Raw genomic sequence first — 26,683 nt, 5'->3', positions numbered from 1 at the left:
ATTTGTCATTGCAGTTATTTATCACAGTAAAGACTTGTAGTAAAGTTACTTAAGTGGATAAAGTAAAGAACTAAGTTTAATATACCCTGTTTATATATGAAATTTGATATCGCTTTATTTAGTAGTGAACAAGTTGAGTATAGGTTATGTATCACGCTTCATAAAGTTTAATTTACATGAAGATTTTGAAATTTACCATGTATACCCAACTGCAGCAGTTATCATAATAGAAGTCACCAAATTCACTGCAGCTGAAAAAAGTACACCAACACTTCGTAGCAATATCACATCAATGTTGATCTTTTTTTAACATCCAAGGAACAGACATCCATGAAGATTTCTCACCCCCCGGTTAAAATCAATGGCAGGTGGAAGAACAACAACTGAGATTCTCCACTATGACAACACTTCCAAGTTCCTGGCTTCTAAAAACACAACAGTCATTTCCCCCCCCCCCCCCCCCCCCATTCACCAAGATGAAATTCTGGCTGGAAGGCCAGAATTTCTGAAATAAAAACACACAATCATCTTCACAATCTAAAGTGAATAAGATATAACCAATTATATTTACTAAAATTACAAATGTTCACTAATCTGTAAGACACATGCAACACCCCTACTAATACTTTGTGCATGCCAACAAGATATTAAAATGATAAAATAACTTTTATTTTACCAACAAATCATCGAGTGTGATACAAATTTAAAAATAAAAATGGAAAATACATCATACATTATGTATGATGTATTTTCTCATTTCTTTCACCATCGTTTGAACCTGGAACTCCATTCACTCAAATACTTTCATTTTCATGGCTTTCAGTACTAAGTTCCACTACTTTATTCTGTTGCTTCCAACAGGTCTCTCACATCTGGCTCATAAAACATCTATGGCACACTGTCTCCACTGTCACTATCATACCACAATCCATTTTCTCTTGGTAAGGAATACATAGCCCACACACATTTCTCAATATCCCCCATGTCAACCCTCCCACACACACACAATGATGTCTTGGCTGCCATTGTTGTCGTTCGCATCGGCACTATGAATAACATGGTTTATCTGTCATACATGTTATAAATATATCAAAAGAAATAAACACACTCGACAGCACCATCATACACAAGAATATTACAATTGCTACTTATCTAAATATCATTGAATCAATATTAAAACAGTGACTTAGATGTGAGTTCATGATCACACATTCTGTCCAGTACACGCCACCTAGCATCCTATCAATCAGTATGTACCAAATATAGTGAATTTGACTCTTTCACTTGGCATATGTGGTATAGTGATGGTATTGCATGTTGCAGTGCTCATGCTGCAAATGTGAAGTGTGATCTGAGTAGTGGTGAAACCGTTGTGTTTTTTTTGTGTGTGTGTGTGGGGTAAATGGTTTAATAAAACAAACTCTAAAGGCAGTTGGATCGGGAGTTCATAGATATCTGGATTTGAAGTATAATTCTTGAATGGATTGTTACAACACCATTATTGTTATTCACTTATTACAACAAACTATCCAAATATGTGCTAAAGTCCTATAGCAATAAGACTGCTTTAAAAATATTTTATGTTCATTTCGCTATACTAGGAACTGACTTCAAATTTTTCTGAAGTAGCAAAATTTTTATATCAATTTTCTAATTTTGTATTGTTTAATATTGAAGGTAATGTCCCATTTGGTGAATCATTTGGGCCACTTTCCTATGGGAGTTGGTGCAGTTCGCTTAACTAGTTTAGTTAATGAACATGATGATGTTCCTACTTTGACAGGAGATGAGCTATCAGCTGAAGTATTTCATGCTCCTAATATTCAGTTCTTCGTATTAAATAATTCAGCTATAATATCTTTTGTTGAGATTCCCATTTTGGTAAGTATATTAATTTATTATTTAGTGAAGCTTATTTATAATTAATAGTTATTAATATTTTTGATTAGCAGTAGTGTTCCATGTAGAAGTGAGTTTCAGGCTATCTGATGTGAAGTGAAGGATAACAGGATGAAATATATCCCCTCTCCCACCCAACAGAATGATCAAACTCCACACTGCTCCTCTGAATTTGATATTTTCCAAAATCTGGATGAAAAAAAAAAAAAAAAAAGCACCTCTGAAAATGTAGCATTGAGTTCTTGAAACATATAACACACAAACATCTTTTAAACATTACCAGAAATTATCTATCTGCTCATCTAAAGCATCTCCCTTGTCATACAGACATACCTTGGCTAAGCTGCCAACATCCATTATCTACATTACAGCTACTCTTGTATTGCTGACTACAACAATTATTTGTACCATTCTGTTCAGTGGAAAAAATAAATGTCTTTACTATGGGAATTTAAATCAGAGAGACTGCTCTTAGAATCTTTCATACTCTACATTCCTCCACCTTGAAACAGCTGTCTTACACTACAAAAAAAAAGAGAGAGAAGAGTTAGGGATCATGTCCAATAACCAAGATCTCCTTACTTTGCCCATAGAGGATGTCATTTAGGATTGTAGATTACAAAATTCGGTACCCATGCTCTTGTTTATCTCCCTTCTATGCCTGTTTTTGTGTGCACACTCTTATCCTTATGCCTAAAGATGCCTTAATGACCAAGATAAAATATTGACTTCATAATTAAAGAAAACATAGTTAATTATTATTTATCCCTGTGACAATTAAACAGTGTCAATGAACATCACTTAGTAACTATCTCACTGGATAATTACCAAGTACCTCTAGGACACATTTTATCATAAGGTTCCTATGTGTCACTTACATTCAAATAAATCATATTATACCCATTATATCAATTTATTTCCCTCTTAATCTTTTTATTAAAAAGTAAGCAATACAATCAATTGTCATAATTGATCTCTCCATAATGAAACCATGCCATGTCCTGTCAAACAGGAATTATCACTATCAATCAAATTTTAGATATGATTCCTTTTAGTTTTCCACTACTTTACTTTGACTATTGTCATTGGCATTCACTCACAAATGACTGTGATTGTCTCGTGCTTAATTGAGAGTATATGAGACAGTACAAGACGTGGTAATTCCAATTTAAATTAGGATAGCTTAACAAGATTTCTGAACTTTCTTTGAAAAGACATTCATGTTTATTACTGCTTCTTTGGAGAAAATGAACAGTTTTCCAATGAGTACTGTGTTTGATATTAGTGCCATGTTGTGCAAGACCTAACTTTTGAGGTTTATGGTACTTCGTGTAATACTGATGTTTAGTAATCCTTTTTTCCACAGAGCAGCCTATCTGTCACATGCAGGACTCAACAAATATGTTCACCCATTTGCCCGTGGTGAGTAGATATTGCTAGCTGGTGAGTAGCTGCAGATTGCACAAAATAGAATATTTTTTATGTCTTAAATAAGGAAATAACTTCTCCAGCCAGAGTACACCACTATTATTTATTTTGTGGAACTCCTCTTGACTTATTGGGATATATCATTGAAAAAATAGGGATAGCTTGGCCAAGTAAATTTTGTGTGTGGTGAGTAGGTTTTGTTTAGTAGGTTATATTACTTTCATAAGAATTCTGGTAACCATCAACTAAAGACAGAGGCAAAAGTTTGTAATGGATATGAAATTAGAAATTTTGTTGATTGGATAATATTTCAGTATCAGGTGAAACCTCAATTCTGCCAATAGGTTTTGAAGTGCCCAAAACACATGGGACTGCAACTCTGTGTTATGATGCAGTATTCTTGTGCATAATGTGAATGAGAATGCGATATTTGTTTGATATATTTCAATTACTCAAAGTTGTAAAATTTGGAAGAGGAGGACGAGGCTTACCTCTTTCGACTACAATACTGTTTCCCATTGTAAATATGGACAAAAAAGTTATAAATTTATCAAAAATTATATATTAAAATCTTGTCTATATTATATATAAAAACTTACTTACCACGTCAGTTCACACTTGATGCACGCAAAACATATGAAACTCAGAAAACAAAAACAACTCATGACAAATGATAACATTCAATTGGATTGGTTGACAATTGAGAGCTCACCCTGCCTTGCCTTCTGAGCAGTTGAAAACTACTAAAACGCTAAGAATTTGACTTGCTGCACCATCTGTACATCTTTTCAAAGGGCTCAAAGTTGTATGTATTTTGAATGCACGCTCAGGCTATTAGCACAAATGTGATGCAATGTTTATGCATCAAAAAGTGTCCTCGTCATGAAGCATTAGTGTATTGTGTTTACTTTTAGGAATTACGTCAAGTCTGGAAACAATTCTTTAATGGGAATAAATGCAAAAATATAATTTCGGTGATATTGCTATTTGGTGGATGAGGACCACACACCTAGCACATCCTGAATATTTTCCTGATATATCAATATATATATTGATATATATATATATATATATATATATTTCAAAAAATAGATTTAATGACTCCAAGACCGAGATAACATATAAAGATTTTAATGATAAAAAATGTATAACAACCGAGTAAAAGCAAATCGCCACATATATATATATATATATATATATAAAACTATATATATATACAGGGTGTTCGGGATAAATTTGACAGTTTCGTAAGGAAAAAGAAAATCTTCTTTGTATCTATTAAATTTAATGAATTGACAAAAAAACATTACAGGCAGAGTTAATTACAATACTATCAACAAGATTTACTCAAAATAACCACCATTAGCATCGATCACAGTTTCAATTCTGCTTCGGAACCTCGAACAAGCTGATGCTACAGTCTCCCTGGGAAGGGCCGCAAAAACTGTTTTAATTTTATCCATTAACTGGGCTTTTGTATTACTGGAAGTGCGATTGGTGTCTTTTTCAACTGCGCCCCATACAAAATAATCCATGGGGTTAAGGTCTGGGGAGTTTGGAGGCCAAACATTTGGACTGGTGAAGTCGTAGAAATTTTCAGACAACCATTTTTGACTTTTCCCAGAGGTGTGGCAAGGGGCCGAATCCTGCTGCCATACATACGGCCTACCATTGGCTACCCTTGTTATCCAGGGCTTGACTACAGTTAGCAACTCCACGAACAAAGCCCGAATTCCAATGCCAGGGTTCTTCAACACCTGTTCCTGCAGATTTGCGAGGAATTCTGCTGTACGAACGCAATCAGATCGTCTGCTAGGGATCTTTCTTCTTGCTACATCCTCGTAGTCACCATTGCAAGTCTCTAGTTCATGCCTGATTGTTTTTACTGTATTCAGGGAGCATTGGGCAGCAGTCGTAATATCCTTATTTTGATGGCGGGCACGAATCATCATGATACAAGTTATTCTCTTCCATGATTCAGGTGGGTTCCAGCTATCCATCCTTTCTGACATCTTGTATATGAATGAAGAAGGGTCCAAACTTTTAAATGAAGAGAAGTGTGTGTTAATACATGTAACTTACGGAAAAATATAATTAATTATAAATATGTCAAATTTATCCCGAACACCCTGTATATATATATAGTTTTTTTTTTTTTTTTTTCAATTATTGTTTTTATTTCATTGTTCAATATAAAGTATTGGAGACAGAGAACAACCTTGTTTTTCACCTTGGTTTATAGATTTATTGCAGATATTTTTACTCTTATTTTTATATCATTATCTTTATACATATATTCAATATTGTCTGTAATAAAATATTACATATATTTATTCTTTATAATATATCAAAGAATATTTGATTTCTAAATTTAGAAATCAAAGTTTCTAAATTAAATTCCCTTTTTTTTTTTTGTAAGTAGTTTTAAACAAAATGCTGAATCCATTGTAAAACATCCTTTTCTAAATCCATTTTGACATAATATATTTCACTATATATTTCCAGTTTTCATTAATTAATCTACTATATACAGGTAATCCTCGTATAACGAGGTACTTGTACAACGCGATTTCGATATAACGCGGCCTACAAATTGTAGTAAACCCTTTATCATTTCATATGTTTTTCACCATACAACTTGAAAATCAAATTTTATCTTCGTTATATTTGTATCTGCCCATATTATTGTGCATGTATCACGCATTTATATTAGAGGAAATACCCTTTAGCATGCATGTTCGTCGATTGTTTACTGCATAAAGTGTTGTTTGTTGAAAATTGTCTTCATTTTCTACTACGAAAAGGCATTAAAAATCATAAGTGTGTTAATCTCAAGCTGAGCACTTTATTTTCTAGTGAGTTACATACATAATTAATATGTAGTGCTTTTATTTATGTAAAAAAATTATTCTTATAGTAATGGCCACAAACTGCAACAAAAGGGAAAAACCAATATTGAAAAGAAAATTAATTTCTCTCGTAGAAAAAATTAAAATCATGGATCGGTTGAAAAATGGAGAAAAACCAGGAGTTGTTGCAAGGACTTTGAATTTAAATGAATCAATAATTCGAACAATCAAACAAACATAAAATCCAAGAAAGTGTTTATTGCTGGGTCAATGATAAGTGCAAAGCGCATTGCTCGTGTATGTACGTGATATTCTAATGGGAAAAATGGAGAAATCTCTAATGATTTGGATAGAAGATTGCACTCAAAAGAAAATTCCTTTGGATGGAAATCTTATTAAACAAAAAGTTCTCAGTTTATAAACATTTATAGTGCGGACCAGGTGTTCAATGCGGATGAATCCTGGTTGTATTGGAAAAAAAATGCAAAACTCGCCTATATTTCTAAAAATAAAAGGTCAGCTTCTGGATTCAAAGTTTCCAAAGACAGAATTACTTTAATAAATTTAGTTTAATCCTTTATACAAGTGTAAGCAAACAAAGTTTGCTCCTGAAAATATCTTTAGGACAGAGATAGATAAATATGACCTCTCCGTTGCTTCTGCCTTAATTTCACCACTCTGGGTCTGCCTCCCACTGACGAGATCTCAATAAAGGTCGAACCCGGTCTGGGTAGTGGCCCTTCCCTTAATGCACTGCAGTATATATGTCTGCAAGGAGATGTGCTTTACATTATGGGAGTTACTGAGACAAGGAGTGATGAGAGCTTGGTCCACCTTTGCTATGGGTTGCCAATGGATACCACCTTACCTCGGTCCTGAAGATATTTTCAGGCGCAAACAAAGTTTGCGCCTGAAAAATTTTACTTACACTTGGATAAATGATTAAACAAAATTTATTATAGTCTAACCAAGTGCAAAATAAACTTCCAACAGAACTATTTTACTGTTTTGTAGTAATGTATCAGGTGATTACATGACAAACCAATGTTTATTAACCAATCCTCAAATCCTCGTGCTATGAAAGAATAAAATATGCACTTTATTTTATTTTGCCTAAAACATTTATGCATTATGTGCAATGAAGTTTACGTACAATTTGTAACTTTTATAATTTTATACTATGTATTTGTTTCATAGTTTATGTTTCCTTAACTTACATGAATTACCTAAATTAAATAAAAATATATTTTTGTTGGATATGTCATTGCTGTTTATATAATTTAAAAAAAAAAAAAAAAAAAACGATTTCGGAACATAACCCTACTTCTATGTGATCTGAGTCTCGCATAACGCGATTTATATAATGCGGAATTTCTATGGAACATAACATCCATGTTATATGAAGGTTACTTGTATTTTGTAACATTTATTTAATAAACTAATTCCTCTGTAAGTGACAGATTTTCTCTTATCCCCCTTTTTTAAAAAAAAAAATATTGGTATTACAGTATACTTGTATTCCATTCTGTTGGTATTTTTCCACTTATATGTATTTTATTTTAAAAACATTTAATGATCTCTGATGAAATAAAATTTCAGCCAATTTATACAGTTTGGAGCTTACCAATTTTCAATTTAAATTTAAGTTATCCTTTAATTTTTTTTCATTGTTATTACAGCATCTAAATCATTTAGTGACTTTTCAGTGTACTTTTTTTAATGTTAGTATTGTCTGTCCAAGGATATGTAAAGTAATCTAAGAATTCTTTTAAATTTACCTCATAAGTCATAGTTGCAATTTCTTTTATCTATATTCATGTGCTTTAGTATTTTATAAGCATTGCGTCTTACTTTGTATATATGATTTTCCAGATAATACAAAATTTCCCAGCTTTCTGTGTGTGTCTTTCTAGTTCTCTTTTTGCTACTGCTCATCTTTTTTGTGTGTTTGATTTTGTCTTCTTGTTTTTTACTACTGAACCAAACGGCTAGTTTTTTTTTTTTTTCAATTATTGTTTTTATTTCATTGTCCCATATATGTATATATATTTTTTATGGTATTTTCATATATAATAATTTCTTTCATAGTATTCCACTGTTTTTCTCCATCTGCAAATTCTTGTATTTTTTTTTTATTAATCCTCTGATGGTGTGAAATTATTATTATTATTTCATGACACCGGCAAGAAGTCCAAAGACGCATTGAGGGAATGCACCTACTTTACAACTCTCCATGTCCACCACTTAATCAACCAACTACCGAACTGCCACTTCTTTATCATATACACCAACTCCATCTACTGCCTATCACCACTACTATTTTTTGTCTGTAAATTGTGTTGTGTTCTGGAGGCCAATTTGTCTGTATGCAGGATAAAAAAAAAAAAAGTTTTTGGGACAAAAAAAACTGCTGCCTCCATATGAAGTCAGCTAACTCACCTTCAATTGGAAAAAAAATATTAAGATACCTCCTGTCATAACAAGAATCGAACTTAAGCTTTTTCCAATCGAAGGGCTTTTTTGAAGGTGCTTCAAAGTGCCTCAGCAGGACTTGTTTCAACTCTGCCACTCCCTCTTTATTATTATCATGGATAAGAGAATGGCTGACTGAAAGATATCAAAAAGTGGTATATGGGTATGTGAGTCTGCAAGATTTAAGATAACTAGTGGTGTGCCACAAGAATCAGTCCTTGGTACATTAATGACATTGAGAAGAATTTGATAGGTGATATACACCTATTTGCTGATGATACAAAGATAGGTAGGGTAATCAGGAGTGCTGCTGATATCCAGTACTTGCAGAATAATTTGAATAGACAGGAATTGTGGGAAGTGAAAATGACTATCAGTTCAATGTTAGTAAATGTAAAGTCATGCATGCTGGTGTGACGAGATATACAATATCATATTATATTAGTGGAATTATGCTAGAAGAAACTGAGCAGGCTGGGATCTGGGAGTTTTGGTAGACAGAAAGTTGAAGGACCACATAGCAAAGAGTGCAAATAACTCGGAGGATAATTGCCGTGCTGAAATGAAACTTGAGATATAGATATAAGGAAGTTATTTTGCCTCTTTGCAAGCCTTTATAAGACTTCATTTGGACTACTATACACATGTCTAGTTTCCATAGTGCTTCTGATACTGTGGAGAGTGTTAAAAATGATATCTGGTATTTGGATAGGCAGAATACTGATTATGAAGATAAATTGAGAATTTGTAGATTGCAGACACTAGCAAACAGGAGAAAGAGTGATGTGATTGAGATCTACAAACTTCTGAAAAGGTTGTACAGGATACTAATGGATGGAATTTTTCATTTTGTGGAGGGTGTGGAAAGGATGATAGGACATCATTGGAAGTTGACAATGAATGCTGTCAAGAGGAGGATGGGAGCTAGATTTTTCTCTTATAGTGGTGCGTCATTGGAATGGATTGCCATTGGATGTTGTATGTTCAAGTAGTGTGAATTTTTTTTTTTTTTTTTTTAATTGGTCTCATACAAGAAGCTGAATGGCCTATAAGCACATCATTGCTATGTTGGGTGTAGATGAGGACTGAGATAGAAGTTTATTGATGTCTTTGAAAAGTTGCAGGTTGTAGTTGTTTGGGAATACTTCATAAGGCATGCTGTTCCAGAGCACAGAGGTGGATGGAATAAAAAAGGAATAAGACATGCAGGTTTGTTGTGCTTGCAGTTTCACAGTAAAGAAATGCTGGACAGCTACTGCTCTTTTATTATCAGGTGCAACAGAAAGTGGAGTAATGATGGTGGCCAATTTACTGTAGCTAGTGCAGGTAGTAAATGGCCTCACTCGATGACTACCTGGAGGTCTCTCTTTTTAATAATTATAATTATAATAATAATAATATATCTATTTTTTTTCTTTTGTTCCCCAGGATGTGCCTGGTGGTGGGCCTACAGCAGGGCTGATGACAGCAAAATCTCAAGTTAGGTTAATTGTTAGAGATCTGAGTGGAAAATTTTCTTGGGACAGTTCAATTCTTTATCGACCTCCTGAATGTGCATCTTCTCATCTTCAGGGTTAGTAAATTTAGTTTTCTGTATATTTTTGCATAATTTTTTTTCTATTAAACAGTTGCAATAATAGTTTATATATAATAGTATATTAAAATGTTTACGTTTATTTTCTCTAAGGCCCTTTTACTTGTAATTTTTTAAGAAAAATCAGCTCTTAATAATTCAGAATGATTTTTTGGAAAAGAGAAACATAATAACTGATGAAGTTTTAGAATTGACAAGCTCAAATTTATTAAAAATCATTGGCATTAGTCAGATCAGTTGAGTGATGATATATACTTGCTGAATAGAATGCACATGTAGTAATATTTCCAGGGAGAATGAGAGAATGTGGGTGGGTGTGGGGGGGATAGCTGAAGTTTGTACTGGAATCAAATTTGGCAGTTCAATTTCACAGTGAATGAGAACAATGACAACAACAATGGATTTTTGACTGTTTTGAAATAAGGTTAAATGTATTGGATTGGCAAATAAGTTCGTTCAGTTTATGCGTTAGTACAAGTTTACGCCACTTTGCCTGTCGCTATTGTTGCACTACCACACAACGCTATTGCGCAGTTCAAAGGCGACATTTCACATAACCTTTCAGTGAATTTTCTTTTGGCCTACTTCAGTTGCGTGTAACATATTTTTAGAAATGGAAGGAAATACCGTACATTACCAGCATATTTTGCTTTTTTATTTCAAAAAAGGCAAACAAGCTGCGGAGGACCATAAAAAAATATGCAGTGTATATGGGGATGGTGCCTTAACAGAACTCGTATGCCAAAGGTGATTTGTCAAATTCCGTTCTGGAGATTTCGACGTCAGTGATGCACCTCATGTCGGTCACCTAACCGAGGTTGATTCGAGTGTTGTGAAGAATATCATCGACAAAAATCCATCACAAACGGTGCAGGTGATTGCTGCAGTACTGAACATATCCCATACAACCATTGAAAACCATTTGCACAAGCTAGGATATGTTTCAAAACTCAGTGTTTGGGTGCCGCATGAATTGACTGAGGCCAATATGACTGCTCGCATATCCATCTGTGATTTGCTGTGATGTCGCCAAGAAAATGACCTATTTTTAAGCGGATGATTACGGGAGATGAAAAATGGGTCGTGTACGATAATGTGGTATGTAAAAGATCATGGAGGCACAAGAGCGAACTGCTGCAACAACCTCGAAAGCTGGATTGCACCCAAAGAAGATCATGCTCTCTGTGTGGTGGGATTATAAAGGTGTTGTCCAATACAAGGTGTTACCATCAGACAGAACAATCGATTCAACTGTCTATTGCTCACAGTTAACGTGACTGGCCCGTGCAATTAGCACAAACGTCCTGAATTGGCAAATCAGAAAGGAGTTGTCTTTTACTATGACAACGCCAGACCCCACACATCGTTAACAACCTGGAGTAAATTGTTACGTCTTGGCTGGGATGTTTTGCCGTATTCACCGGACCTGGCACCTTCCGATTACCACTTATTCCGATCGTTGCAGAATTCTCTGAATGGGAAAACCTTTGCTAATGAGGAGGCTGTCACAAGACACCTGGATCAGTTTTTCGCCAGTAAACCTCAGGAGTTTTATGAACGCAGCATAATGAAGTTTGTGGACAGATGTCAAGAGGTCATTGATAAAGAGAGGCATTATATAACTGACTAGTATGTATTATATATATTAAATAAAATATATTTCATTTCACTCTGAAAAATCAAACTAACTTATTTGCCAACCCAATATAAGCTAATCAAATTTGTAAATATATTGCAGAAATAGAAGTATGATAGATTTTAGCTATAGGAGACATAAACAAGGAGGAGGAAAATAGCATTTTGAAAAAAGGAAACTGAATTTATAGAGTTACCTACCTAGATATTCTCTGTGTGGTCTGTTGCACATAAGACCAAAATACATCTTCTCTGGTTACCTTTGTGCTTTGCAATGAAATCTGCTTCTTGGCAGCTCTCCTAACCAGCCATCTTTCATTCTTTCTTTCTCTTTTTATCAGAGTTAGTTCGGGTGTCTCCCTTTTTCCATCAATGCTATGCTTGGAATTTCATCTTTCTCTATTCTCATTATATGACCAGCTCTCTTCCATTTCTGCTTTTATTATTTCACTGACAGTTCTCTTTTGCTTTGTCTGTTTATATAATTTATCATTCATTATGCATTATGGCCAAAATATTTTTGATGTATTACCCTAACTTGAAGACAGATATTTGAGAAATCAGGACTATAACAATCATCTGTATCTGAGTTTTGTAAATAGAAAAAGGCATGTGGCAAGATACCAAAAGAAAAGCTGTTCAAAATGCACACAAATATATGATATACGAGGGTGGTCTGAAAAGTTCTCAGCCTCGACCATAGATGGCAACACTATCAGCAAGATTTTTTTTTTTTCTAAGTTAGTACACTTGTCATAAGCATTCATGTGAAATTGCAAGTCATTCTATCAAGTAATTTGTTTTTATACAGCTTTTGAAGCAAAAGTGTTGTCTGTATCCCTTGAAATCGATAAAATTGAGTATCATGCGGTTCGGTTATAAAAAATTCTTTGTGAAAGAAGGTTTAATGCCAAAAAAATTCATTCAAGCTCATTAAAGTTTATAGGCACTCTTCTCCTTCATTTTTGTCAATTAAGAAATGGGCTGCCGAGTTTAAACATGGCCGTACCGGCCTTGAAGATGATCCACCTGAAGGATGTCCAAAAAGTGTAACACCACCAGAAATCATTGATCAAGTGCACGATATGGTATTGGATGACTGGCGAGTCAAAGTGCGTGAAATTGCCGAGACTACAGGCATTTCAAAAGAACGTGTAGGATATATTTTGCATAAAGAATTGCAAATGAAAAAGCTTTTCGCAAGATGGGTGCTGTGCTTGCTCAGAGCAGATCAAAAATGCACTCGCATAAAAATCTCTGAACAGTGCTTGGAGCGTTTTAACAAGAATAAAATGATTTTGTGTGTCCATTTATTACTATGGATGAGACTGGATTCACCATTACACATCAGAATCCAAACAGCAGTCAAAACAGTGGACAGAAGCCGGTTGTTCAGCGCCAAAGAAAACTAAGTCAGTTCCATCAGCAGGAAAGGGCATGGCATCAGTGTTTTGGGATGCTAAAGGCATTTTGTTTATTAATTATCTTGAAAAGGGTAAAACGATAACCGGGAAATATTATTCCGATCTCTTAACCAGACTAGATGAAAAAAATTCGTAAGAAAAGACTCAGTTTGCAGAAGAAAAAAATCATCTTTCATCAGAACAATACATCTGCCCATAAAAGTATTTTGGCAATGGGAAAATTAAGGGATCTGCACTATGAATTGTTGGAACATTTACCCTATTTCCTGGATTTGCCTCCCTCTGACTTCTATCTCTTCCCAAAACTAAAAATCTTCCTCGCTGGTCAGCGTTTTTCTTCGAATCAAGAGGTGATTACAGCTGTGGAGGGGTATTTTTCAGATCTTACTGAGAACCACTACATGGACAGGATAATGGTGCTGGAGCATCACTGGAATAAATGTATTAGTCTTAAGGAAGATTATGTTGAAAAATAAAAATAATTTTGAAACTATAAATTTGTTTTTTCATTGTTAGGCTGAGAACCTTTCAGACCATCCTCGTAGCAGCTGTAGAGGGGTATTTTTCAGATCTTACTGAGAACCACTACATGGACAGGATAATGGTGCTGGAGCATCACTGGAATAAATGTATTAGTCTTAAGGGAGATTATGTTGAAAAATAAAAATAATTTTGAAACTATAAATTTGTTTTTTCATTGTTAGGCTGAGAACCTTTCAGACCATCCTCGTAAATAGGATATTATTTGTGTATGAATTCTATATTTGATTTTAAGTCAGCTGTTAGAATTGAAGGAGATATATAGGAAGATGGTTTGATGTGAAATCAGATGTGAGACAAGGATGCTCATTATCTCAACTGTTGGTCATCATCTATATTGGTCACATTATGAAGGAAAGCAGCATTAAACTTAACAATACAATTTAAATTGTTAATGTTCAAAAATGATGTTATACCTCTAACTAAATCTAGTAGAAGTCTGCAGGATTTCCTGAATAAATTAAATTACTGTTGTAATAAATTTGTTATGAAAATAAGCAATAACAAGAAAAAGATTATGAAAATAAGCAGGGACATTGAAAATCAGTTGTATCCTGAATGGAGAACCTACAGAATAAGTAAAATATTTGTTATTTAAGCACAATGTTTAGTGAGGATGTCAAATTAAAATATGTAAATATACAATAGAATTATCTTTGCTGGTATGGTGGGAAGTTAGGTAAATGAATTTATAGAATAAGAGAGAATAAGAGACAACACTTAACTAGCAAGAGCCAACATAAGATGAGATATAATAATCAATTCCACAAGGAAGACAAAGAACAGAGAAGAAGGTGACTCAGTTGGTAAGATAGCAAAAGTGCAGTATAAGCGGCAGTTAGCTACTGAAGCTAAAAAAGAAACAAGAAAAAAAAGAATGAGTATGGAAGGATGACATTAACTGCAGAAAATAGTATAAGAACAACTGCTGCAGAGGATACAGTTGAGATATTTAATATAATGAGCAGGCTGAGAACCTTTCATATCCTATACCTTGAGGATATATATCAGGAATTTGATGATGATGATGATGAGCAACTCGTAAAGGTTTTCATCCTTCTAAATGTGACATCATGGAGAGTTTGAGAGCAGTGGATGATGAGGATTGATATTAATATGGCTGTGGGACTTGATGATAGTGGGATTTGAATGTGCCAGGGAGTTGACATCAACCCTGACATATTTGTTTAATATGAGTCTTACATTGGATCAAGTTCTAAAGGAGCAAAAGAAGGCAAAATTGTGCTGCTTCGTAAAGGAGGAACTTGAGTATCAAATTATAGACCAATCTGTGTGTCACTTGCAGTTGGAGAGGCTGTGAGAAACAGGATCCAGAATTGGATCGACAAGAATGGAAATATCTTAAATCGACAGAATGGATTTGCTAAAGGGAGGTCATATTTTAGTAATTTTTTTTTTTTTTTTGATAGATTACCACAAAGTTGGTAGTCAAATTAGAGCGAATGGGGTTAGATATTAGACTAGTGCATTGGATTGGAGATTGGCTATCTGATAGGTATCTTCAAGTTGTGTATGTGGGAGCAATATCCTAGAAGTGGAAAGTCACTAGTGGTGTGTCTCAGGGGAACATCACACTGAATGGCACACCCTGAGGGGATATTCAGTTGCTTGCAGATGATGCAAAGTTAGTACGAGCTATGAGGAGTAGAGCAGATGTTGTCGCCTTACAGAAAGACTTGAATAGATTCATGGAATGGGCATGGGAGTGGGAATTCCAGTTCAACATTGTGAAATGTAAGGTTTTAAAATTTGGGAAACAAAGATGGGATGTAGAATTTATGCTTGGTGTGTATATATTGTTGGAGGTGGAGGATATTAAAGATCTTGTGGTGATGGTGGAAAAGGACCTGAAATTTAGAGGATACATTGCCAAAATTGTGCAAACAAGACAAATTCTAGGAATGACGCAGAGGACACTTGACTTGTAGAAGTAAGGAGATTCTGGTTCTAATGTATAAGACCCTGATTAGATCACATATGAACTACTGTGCACAGATTTGGTTACCTGGTTTTCAGAAGGACAAAGAGATGTTGGAAAGGGTCCAGAGGCGATTGACTAAGATAATTTCTGATCTCTGGAATGTTGAGTATGAGAAAAGGTTGAGAAGATGCATTTTACAAAGTGTAGTGGATGAGTGAGTGGATATCTCAAGGGCTCACTTTAGTGAGTACGGGTATCGCAAACCCGAGGTACCAGATGCTGAACCATGTCTTACTTCATGTAATATACATCTGTTATATTATTCTGTAGACTGGTCCCTTCCCTTCTTTCTTTGCTTCTTTCTCCTCTTCTTGCTCCTTTCCCCTGATGCTATTAGAGTATTCGAGGGCTAGGGTGAATCTTTCTTATCTTGCTAAGTCATTTCGTCTTATGCAGCCACCGAAGGAAGCAAGCTAGCCTCAATAGGTGCCGGTCCCAAGCCCAGATAAATGGCAAGGGTTGATGTCAGGAAGGGCATCTGGTCTTAAAACTTCACTGCCAGCCCTAGCTATGATATGAGTCAAAGAGAAAATGATATAAGGGCTAGGGCATACCCCTTAAGCGACGTGCAGCCACATTGCCCTACAGCTGCGAGAAGTGGACGAGGGCTACCGCATCAAGGGTGGGTGTGGTTAAAGTGAGCCCAGCAGGTGGAGAGGATGTTGCGAGTGGGAACACTGAATGTTGGAAGCATGACTGGAAGGGGAAGAGAGGCGGCAGACATGATGAGGAAGAGGAAGTTGGACATTTTATGTGTGCAGGAGACAAGGTGGAAGGGGGGAAAGGCAAAGGAACTGGGAGATGGATATAAATTGTTCTACTTTGGAGCGAATAACAAGGGAAGAAATGGTGTAGGAATTGTGGTGTGTGGCAGAATGAAGGGCGAAGTACTGGAAGTGGGTACTGGAACGACAGGATGATGCGAATGAAATTGGGTCTTGGAGAAGAGCGGGTGGTCGTATTATGTGTATATGCCCCACAAGTTGGCTGTACAGCAGAGGAGAAAGATGAGTTCTGGAACGTGTTAGATGAAGAAATAAGGGAACTGGAAGAAAACGAGATGGTGATTGTTGGAGGAGACTTGAACGGACACATAGGGAGACAGAATAGAGACTGTGAAAGGGTGCATGGTGGCCACGGAGTGGGAATGATGAACCAGGAAGGAGAGAGGATTGTCGACTTTGCAGTAGCGTTTCAACTGGCAATTGTGAACTCGTTTTTCTACAAGAGGGAAGAACATTTGATAACATTTAGGAGTGGTAACAACAGTTCACAAATTGACGACATTTTGACTAGAAGAAAACATCTTAAGGTTGTGACAAATTGTAAAGTAATTCCAACAGATCAAGTGGCACAGCAACACCGACTGCTGTGCGCAGACTTTAAAATAAGATCGAAGATAAGAACCTCTGGACGCCATGGGATGAAGACAATTAAGTGGTTTCACTTAAAAGAAGAAAGTGTGAGGAACCGTTTTAGGGAGAACGTGTTAGAGAGGATTTCGGATGGACTGGAAAGTGTACGAGATTGGTGGAAACATAATTCAAAAGTAATCTGAGCTGTGCAATCGAGGTGCTTGGTGAGACATCTGGAAAGATTAGAGAACAGAAGGAAGGTTGGCGGCGGAATAATAATGTACAAGTGGCAGTGACAGCTAAGAGGAAGGCAAACCAGAAGTGGGATGAGTTGAGTGGAAGAGGACAGAGAGAGAAAGCAAGAAGCCAAGAGAGTTGTGGCACAGGCGAAGGCCATGGTGTCGTGGCGTTCTCTTCTTCATGTTCGAATCCGCCATCTTGTTATAAGTCACTTTCAAAAAAAAAAAAAAAAAAAAAAAAAACTAATTATAAATTGATCACCAATCCAAGGGTAGAGAAATTTCTATTATACTGCGCCACTCTATCCTTAGATTAGTCTATATAAAATAGCAGGATCAATTCATAGTTAGTTAGCAGTCTCTTCATTCACACTGGCCGAAGTATTTATTTTCCACTTGGGATTCCCGCAAGATTCGAATTTTTATGAATGGTGCAATAAAAAGGAATTCAGGCAAACACAATAATTAGATTAACAAAATAAAACATTTAATATAAGCTATATGACACATACATAAATTCTACCTCTAATTTTAAGCAATAGAATCAAGTTGAACATTAGGTCAAATCAATTACATAAGTTCAATCTTCCAAACCTTCACATACACCTTCTCAGTTTCTGATTCACAAAGTTCCTACACTTAATTAAATATAATAAAACTTCCTTTCTAATTAGTTTCCACGCATTTCTCAGCCATGCTATACGCTTAAAGAGAAAACACCGCAGGCACTAATAGCTAATAGAAGTATAAATATCTCTCAAGCAATTTTTATTTTTCAATTCTCAATCTCGAAGAATTTCCACAGTTAAAGTTAGGTTAAACGTAGCGTAATTAACACTCAATTCTTCATGTGTTGAAATAAATCAATGTGACAGTCCTTACCAGAAATAGTTCCTAGTACATCAAATAGTTCCTAGTACATCAATTACGTTGTGAGTATACTTCTAAAATATATTTATTACACTTAAGAATACATCTATAAGACATCTTCACAGTTATAACCAAAAAACACTATCAATCACGCTTCACAACTCTAGACATCAATTTTAGGGTACTTTAATTATCCTTGTTACCACTTAATAACCAATTAAACTCTGTGCAGTTCTCCTTAGGGCAAATTAGAAATAAGTCGCAATTCTAGACTAACTGGATTTATTCATAATTCTTCACTGAAAGTCCAGTTTTTTTTGTATTATCCGATTACGGCATTAATTTCCTTTTATTATTACTGCTGACTTCGCCTTCAGCTAACTATAAGATTCACTTCGTCTTTGCTCGCTTATAAATATTATCCGTTTTAACTTCTGCCCTTGAGAACCCTTCATTTACTTCCACCTCTCTAGTTTATACCCTTGCTTCCTTTCCTTCCAAAATTTCCGTTCCAACTCCTTTTCTCCTTACTTTTTATCTTTTCTTTTTTTATTATCCTTCTCCCAGCTCACGCTCTGTTCCACTCGCGCTCGTTTACTTTATGGGTTTCCATGACAACAAATAAACGTAAACATTTTCGTTAATGTTACATAAGGCTATACCACTACATTGAGTTAATAAAAATACAATAAATAGAACATTAGAGCTACTTAATCAACTCTTTCATTTCGTATACAGATAATTATAATAATATTCGCGTTACAATATTTATATAAGTCACAATAATTTATACATATATTATTGTTTAATTAATTAATAGCTGATAAAATTCAGAATAAACACTTAAATAATAATTCTTAAATAAGGATTAATAAATAACTTTTATACAAGGCCAGGAGACAGACCTGGAGCTGGAAGAAAATGTCATCAGGAAGGCGAAGGAGTTTAGATACTTAGGTTCAACAGTGGAAGAAGATGGAGGAGCTGAGAAGGAAGTGGGATGCAGGATACAAGCGGGTTGGAGGAACTGGAGGGAGATGGCTGGAGTGTTATGCAATAAGAGGGTGCCGATCAATCTGAAAAGCAAAATCTATAGGACAGTAGTGAGGCCAGCTGTGATGTATGCTATAGAAACTGTGGCCCTGAGGAAAAATAACATCAGCAGGATAGAAGTAGCAGAGATGAGAATGCTTAGATGGATGTGCGGTGTGACCAGAAAGGATCATCTGAGAAATGACTATATGAAGGGAACAGTGAAAGTTACGAACTTAGGAGCGAAGATGCAGGAGGCAAGGTTGAGATGGTTTGGTCATGTGATGAGGAGGGAGGACGAATATGTGGGAAGAATATGTGGGTCATGCAGGTGGATGTGCAAGGAAGGAGGAAGCGTGGGCAGTCAAAGAAGAGATGGAGGGAGCTGGTAGAAGAGGACTTGAGGATGAAGAACTTGGATGTGGTGACAGCCCAAGACAGGAGGATGTGGAGGAGACTCATCATCAACAGTGACCCCACTTAAGTGGGAGAAGCTGCAGAAGAAGAAGAAGTGGATGACCGAAGAGGAAGAGGGGTAATATGATAGAGATGTACAGGTTGGTAAGGGGTTGTTATAGGATCAATGTTGTAAGAGATTTTTCATAAAATGGTGGGAGATTGGGAGATAACAAGAGGTCATTCCTGGAAGCTGTATAAGGAGTGTGTGAACAAGGGATTGAGAAGCAGGTTTTTTGCATGCAGAGTTGTGAATGAGGAGAATACCTTACCTGAGAGTGTGGTGTCCACAGAGAATTTGAATGTGTTTAAGTATGGTATGATGAGCTGTGTGTATTACAAAGGGACCTCCTAGATGAGTCTCTGACTGCATTGGATCTTAGGATAGTAATAATAATATATTGATCAGAAACAAAGCAGCTGATCAAATGTTAAAGACCATGGATAATAGGAGTTCTTAGGAAAATTAGAAGAGTAAACAGATGTCATCATTGCAAACCATAGTAAAATGAAGATATCAGGTAAGAACTTGACATTATTAATATCAGGAATGAAAAAGAGCAGAAGTACAGGGTGATTCAAAAAGATGGACTCAATTTCGTACGGCTATATTTTCTGAACTATACATCATATATGAATGATCTACATAACATTTGAAAGAGAAGGTCCTCAAGTTTGAAATACTACCACTAGAGTGCTTGCCTAGTGCACAGCTGCAACAGCATCAGTTTTTTGATGCTGTTGCATATGTTTTATATTTTCTGAACTATACATCATATATGAATGATCTACATAACATTTGAAAGAGAAGGTCCTCAAGTTTGAAATACTACCACTAGAGTGCTTGCCTAGTGCACAGCTGCAACAGCATCAGTTGTGAGCAAAATGGGTATTATGTAGCAAAAATTTTTTGTGTTCGTGAGCTCATTAAAACTGAGTTGGCGACTGCGGTGGAGCATGCGTTTCGTCATCATTTCAACATTAAACCTCCAACGAGGAAGAGCATTTGTCGTTGGAATTATCAATTTGAGCAAACAGGTTGTCTGTTTAAGGGAAAAAGCTTGGGCAGACCACATGTATTGGAGGAAAACATGAGATGAATTCAGCTACTGTCTTGATGTTATCCATGCGGCCTGATGATGGCACATTGAACATCTATAAACTTTAAGTTAAGGGGACGTTTGGCTTTTCATCTATAAACTTTATTGTGAATATAATCAAACGTACTTTACATCATATTTGTCACTAGTTCTATGTTTGATATATAGACTTACAAAATTGAGTCCATCTTTTTGAATCACCTTGTAATATAAGATGTTATGTGGAGCTGAATGATTAGCAAAACAAGAATTTGAAGCAAAATTTATTATTTATTATTTCGTGACACCTCCAAGGAATTCAAAGACTCGTGAAGGGAGAGCACCCACTCTACAACTCAGCATCTCCACCAATTAATCCACCAACTATACCTAACTGCCACTACCATCATTATCTAAACCAATGCCATCTACTGTGCACCACCATTAGTATTTTGTCTGTATGTTGCATTGTGTTCTGAAGGCCAATTGGCCTGTATGCAGGATGAAAAACCCTGATACCTCTGTATGAGATTGGCTAACTCACCTTCAATTGAAAAAATCCATATTAACCACCTTACCGGCCATTATGGATCAAATACGCATCCTCATACACTTCGTATCCATCATAGATTTCAATGTAATCAATGGTATTACAATTTTAATATGCACTTTGCATCCATGTTTACTTGGACGTATATAAACGTCCTGGCCTGTAGCGTGGTTAAGATTCCTCTTGTCAAGATGAGAATCTAACTTAGGCTTTTTCCAATCAAAGGGTGCAATGTACTGTCGTCATTCCAATTGCGCTATGGAGGCACATTTGCAGGGGAAAACCCAGAGTAATGCTAAGACATAGATGAGTTGATGCAGTTAGGAGTGCTATAGTTTTAATCTATAATAATAATAATATTCGTATGGGGTTTCCTCCCTTTTCCTATCCCTTTGATGGTGGTCGGGGGTTGAACTCATGAGGGATTAAGTATATATATTTATTATAACTGTAGATCCATGTGTGTTCAGGGGGGCCACTTTGCCTGTTTTGAGGAATGACCCCCCCCCCCCCGAGTTTCTTGATGGAAAAACCCTCTACCTCCATATGAGACCAGAGGTTGGGGATTTTTTCCCTTAATCTTTAGTCAGATGAGACAGATAAGGGTTTCTCACATTATAGACGGGAATTGACTCGGGTCTTTCCAACCAAATGGCTTCATCTATACTGACTGAGCAATGGAGGCTCTGTTTTAAAATATAAAACTGATGTATTAAGCCTAATAGTCTAATATAACATTCATGTCTTTGGTCTTTAGTATTTGATGAATGGCTAGTAACTTGACATTTAATAAATCTAATTTTGCTAATGATAAGTTGGTTCATACTGTACTGTAGTGTGCCATGGCTGTTAGTACATGTAATTTCCTGGCTCTACTGTCTGTTTTACAGAGATAAAAAATGCCTTCCCACTCTATTATTGTGAGACTGGTTAACTGATTTTCACTTAAACTGTTTACAAATTTTTTTTGCATCCTAGATAGTATATGCTTCTGGGTCACTCTAGCTAAACAGTGACATTGCATCTCTTTTTATTAGAGCAGTATTCATTTTCCATTTATACTAATAAATTCTCTTTAAGACTTGAGACAAATAGAATAGTCCTCTATCCACTTTGACAAAAAGAATATTTTCTAGTCAGTAATATTTATAGTTTATTCTCCAATGGTATTTATTCAGTAATGTATTTAAAATTCTACTGGGTATCTGCAAAAATAAATTTAATTAAATTTTGAATAAAAATCAGTGTTATAGATTGGAAACATTGAAGTAACTTAATGAACTGAAGAATGAAATCACTTAACGTATTTCCACCCAATGAACTAGAAACTTCTGAAATTTTACATTCAAGTATGTCCACTTATCTCTCACTGTGGAAGCATCACAGGGATCAAAGAGTTTGTTATAGTAGTTTGCTATGATGAAATTTCTTTACTGTAACTTCAGTGCTATCGCATTTGGCTGTGACATTTTGGCAGTTTATTATAGCAAGCAAATTCACTTTATCATTGCTTGCTATAGTTAGAGTTGAGTGTATTTTCTCCAGTAGTTATTGATACTACATAGAATGTAATTGCCATCAGAGTTCAGTAGGTTGAATCCTGCCAACAAAATAAAAAGATAGATAAGAGTAGTTATTAAATATGTATAATAGTTTCATTTATTTCTTATTTTTATTTTCAGATATTCCTCTCTTTAAGCAGTTTATTAAGACTTTATATTCATCTGATATAAGTCTTCCTGTAGAACAGAATCCTTCTTCTTTTACTATAAGACATAGATCTCCTGAAGTGTTACCTGTCTTTGAAAATAGTGCAGATGATCTTGACAACTTGGATGATGTAAGCAATTAGTCATAAAGCTAGTATATTTTGATGTATATATATATATATATATATGGAGAATTTTGATTAAATTTAATAAAAAAATACAATTCTGAATACCAACATTTACACCACATAAATTCTTCTACTGTATTTTAATGATAATGTATTTAGTTACCAAAGCATCTGATATTTGAATAATATAGACTAGCCTTACTCACATAATAATTTCATGAATAGTATAACTGCTTACCTAGCAACAGGTTAAATTATACTTGAACCAGAAATTATATTGCTTGCTTACTTGGGTAAAGAATAACCCTTTAACCAAGTATAAGCAAACAATTTGCACAGAAAGTATCTTCACAAATAGGTTACTTGTAAATAGTGGCTATAGACTTCACATCAATTGTCTTCATCATCATCGCGAACCATAGGCTCACTGCCCGTTGATGTCCAACGCCTCCTTCACTATCTTCTTCCATCTTTCTTTGTCCAGTGCACAGTGTTGCAGTTTCTGTACACCCATTCCACACCAGTCCTTCATATCATCTATCCATTCTCTGTATGGTCTACCTCTTCTGTTTAAACCATCCAAAATATCAAACATAAATGTCTTTATCTTCCAGTCCTCACTCATTCTACAGATGTGTCCAAAAGTTGCAGCTTCCATTTTTATAATCTTCTGGATTAGATTCTCTTTTGGTTGTATCTTCCGATGGAGCTCTTCATTTGTGATTTTCTGTACCCATCCTATTCTTAGAATCTTCATGTAACAAGTTCTTTCAAATGCCAAAATTCTTTTTCTTGATTCCTTATTTATTACTCATGTTTCAGATCCATACAGTACATATATCACTAAAGATGCATGTTTCCAGTACTTTAAGTTTTGTTTTCAGACTGATCACTTTACTTTTCCAGATCTTATCCATGGCCTTCAGATTTGTTCTTCCCTTTGCAATCCTTTTGTATCTTTTGTTTCATGTTCTTCTCACCAAATACCATTGTCTTTGTTTTTCCAAAGTTCATAACAAGTCCAAATCTCTTCCCTTCCTCATTTAACAGTTTCAGTGTTTTTTTGTAGTTCTCTTTCGTCATCTGAAAATCTCAGATTGTTAATTCTCATTCCGTATACAGATATTCCTTTTGCATCTTCCTTCAGTTTGTCCATTGCTCTTTCTAAATGTGCGATGAAGATGCTTGGTGATATTGGTGATATCCCCCTGTCTAGTACCTCTGCTGGTTCTAAACCATTTCCCAAAATCATCACCTATTCTTACTGCTGCAACTGCATTCTGATAAACATCTTTTAATATAGCTATTGGTTTTTTATCAATTCCATAGGATTCCAGAACTGCTAATGTCACTTTCTAGTCAATACTGTCAAATGCTTTCTAAATCAACAAAGCAAGTATATATATTTTTGTTTTTTCTCCTAGCTTTCTCTACTATTAACCTCATTGTCAAAATCTGTTGAATTGTAGTTCTATCCTTCCTAAATCCTGCTTGCTCGTCTGCAGGGTATGCTTCCAATTGTGTTCTCAATCTTTCTGTCAATATCATCACTTTACCAAGGTGACTTGATGATATTGATTGCGCCCACTCCTCTGGTATTTTCCCTTCTTTCCATACCATATTACATAGTTGGTGCATTACTGTAACCATACTTTCACCACCATATTTAATCATTTCTCCAGTGATGTTATCATTACCGGGACTCTTGTGTTTTAGCTGTCCTATTGTTTTTTTTCTACCTCTCCTCTTAAAATGTCCATATCATGCTCATTGCCTGGTGATGATATCTGCTTCAATCAGTTTCCCAACGCTATCTAAATCTAGTTTTTCTTCATATAACTCACTACAGTATCTTGTCAACTGCTGTACAATTTTTTTCTTTATTCATCAATACTTTGCCTTTTTCATCTTTAATTGTGGTCTGTTTTGGTTGCCACTTTCTATTAATGGTTCTGATCATTTTGTATACCTCCCTTGTTTTATGCTTTCCATAGTACTGTTCTGTATTGTTTCATTAGGCTTCTAACCATTTCATCTTATCCATTCTGACTGCTTTTTTCACCTCATTACACTTTCTTCTATATTGCTCCTCTATTAAATATAAACCCCAACTGATGTTCTGATGTATCCCTTCTTATCTTCAACATTCTTTTCTCCTGTACTAACTTCAGTGTTTCTTGTCTAATCCATTTCCTCTTGATCTTCTCTTCGTACCGTTTCTTCGACTGCATGTTCCATTGCCTTTATTACTCTTTTCATTCTTAGATTCGAGTTTTTTCTTTCTCTGCACTTTTAAGTTTCTCTTCTAACACTGTTTTGTGCCTTCTTCCTATTTCTGCTTCACTTATTCTTGCTGTATCTCTTCTATTCTGATGTTGGGGTTTATATTTCTTTTTTAATTTCAACGTTATGTCTGCAATCAAGTTATGATCTGAATCTATATCTGCTCCTTGAAAAGCTCGACACTGCTGTACTGATGTTATCTATCTTCTTTTAATTGTAATCATATCGATCATGTTCTTGGTTTTCCCTTCATTTGATCGCCACATCCATTTTCTACACTCCTTTTGTTGGAATCTTGTGTTACAGATTATCAACTCGTGGTCCATAGCAAATTCTAACAATTTTTTACCTCGTTCATTTCTTTGTCCTAAACCATATTTTCCCATGACTCTTTCCCAACCATCATTATCTATTCCAACTTTGGCATTCCGGTCTCCTTCACTAATTAGCACATCTTGTTTTGATATTGTTTCTATTATCTCTGTCAGATCTTTTTAAAATAAGTCAATATCCTCATCTGTGCTGTCAGATGTGGGTGCACATATCTGGACTATTGATATGTTAAATGGTTTTGCCAGAAATCTTGCTACTATGATTCGTTCATTGACTGATTTGCAGCCTAACAGCATCTCTCGAGCTCTTTTGTTAAGAAGGAAGCCAACTCCAGCTTTGTGCTTGGTGTCATGTCCTGACCATATTACTTTGCATCCATTGATCTCTCCAGATGATGTCTATCGCATCTCCACCAATCCTAGTATATCACAATGATACCTCTTCATTTCCTCGCGAAGTAATTCTAATTTTCCTGACATCCAGAGTGTCTGCACATTCCACGTTCCTACTGATAACAGTTCTGTTAGTTTCAGTTTCTTTTTGATATCCTACTTTTCGATCCAACCCCGATCACTCAATTGGTATCACGGGAAGTGTTGATCCAGGCAACATCTCTAAGCCAGCATGTTTTACCTCTTGATACTGTAGGCATCAGATAGCAATCGTGTTTTTTCTTTACAGTCAGAGCATCGACACTCATCTGACCGACCCTCCTCCTTTATCTCGGCTTGGGACTGGCCTGAGACCACTAAGGATTCCATGGCAGAGTTATCAATTGTCTTAGTGTCCCATAATGCAATGCATAC

The 26,683-nt window shown here is 35.5% G+C and overlaps 1 protein-coding gene across 6 annotated transcripts in view; it reads left to right on the top strand.

Annotated features, from left to right (window-relative positions):
* The window catches only part of LOC150102202 (ral GTPase-activating protein subunit alpha-1), an 800,562-nt gene that overhangs the window by 581,082 nt on the left and 192,797 nt on the right, over positions 1–26,683 (top strand). For all 6 annotated transcript variants that reach the window (XM_090398990.1, XM_090398987.1, XM_090398991.1 and 3 more), the window contains 3 exons: positions 1,678–1,881; positions 10,077–10,221; positions 23,107–23,264. In XM_090398990.1, the coding sequence (XP_090255116.1) occupies positions 1,678–1,881; positions 10,077–10,221; positions 23,107–23,264 (507 nt within the window). The remainder of the gene's footprint in view (positions 1–1,677; positions 1,882–10,076; positions 10,222–23,106; positions 23,265–26,683) is intronic.

Source organism: Typopeltis vanoorti, chromosome 10 (assembly GCF_054136105.1).
Source record: "Typopeltis vanoorti isolate ZY-2024b chromosome 10, IOZ_Tvanoo_1.0, whole genome shotgun sequence".
Taxonomy (NCBI): domain Eukaryota; kingdom Metazoa; phylum Arthropoda; class Arachnida; order Uropygi; family Thelyphonidae; genus Typopeltis; species Typopeltis vanoorti.
Note: the sequence above shows the minus strand (reverse complement) of the source record. Positions and strands in the feature narration are given on the sequence as shown.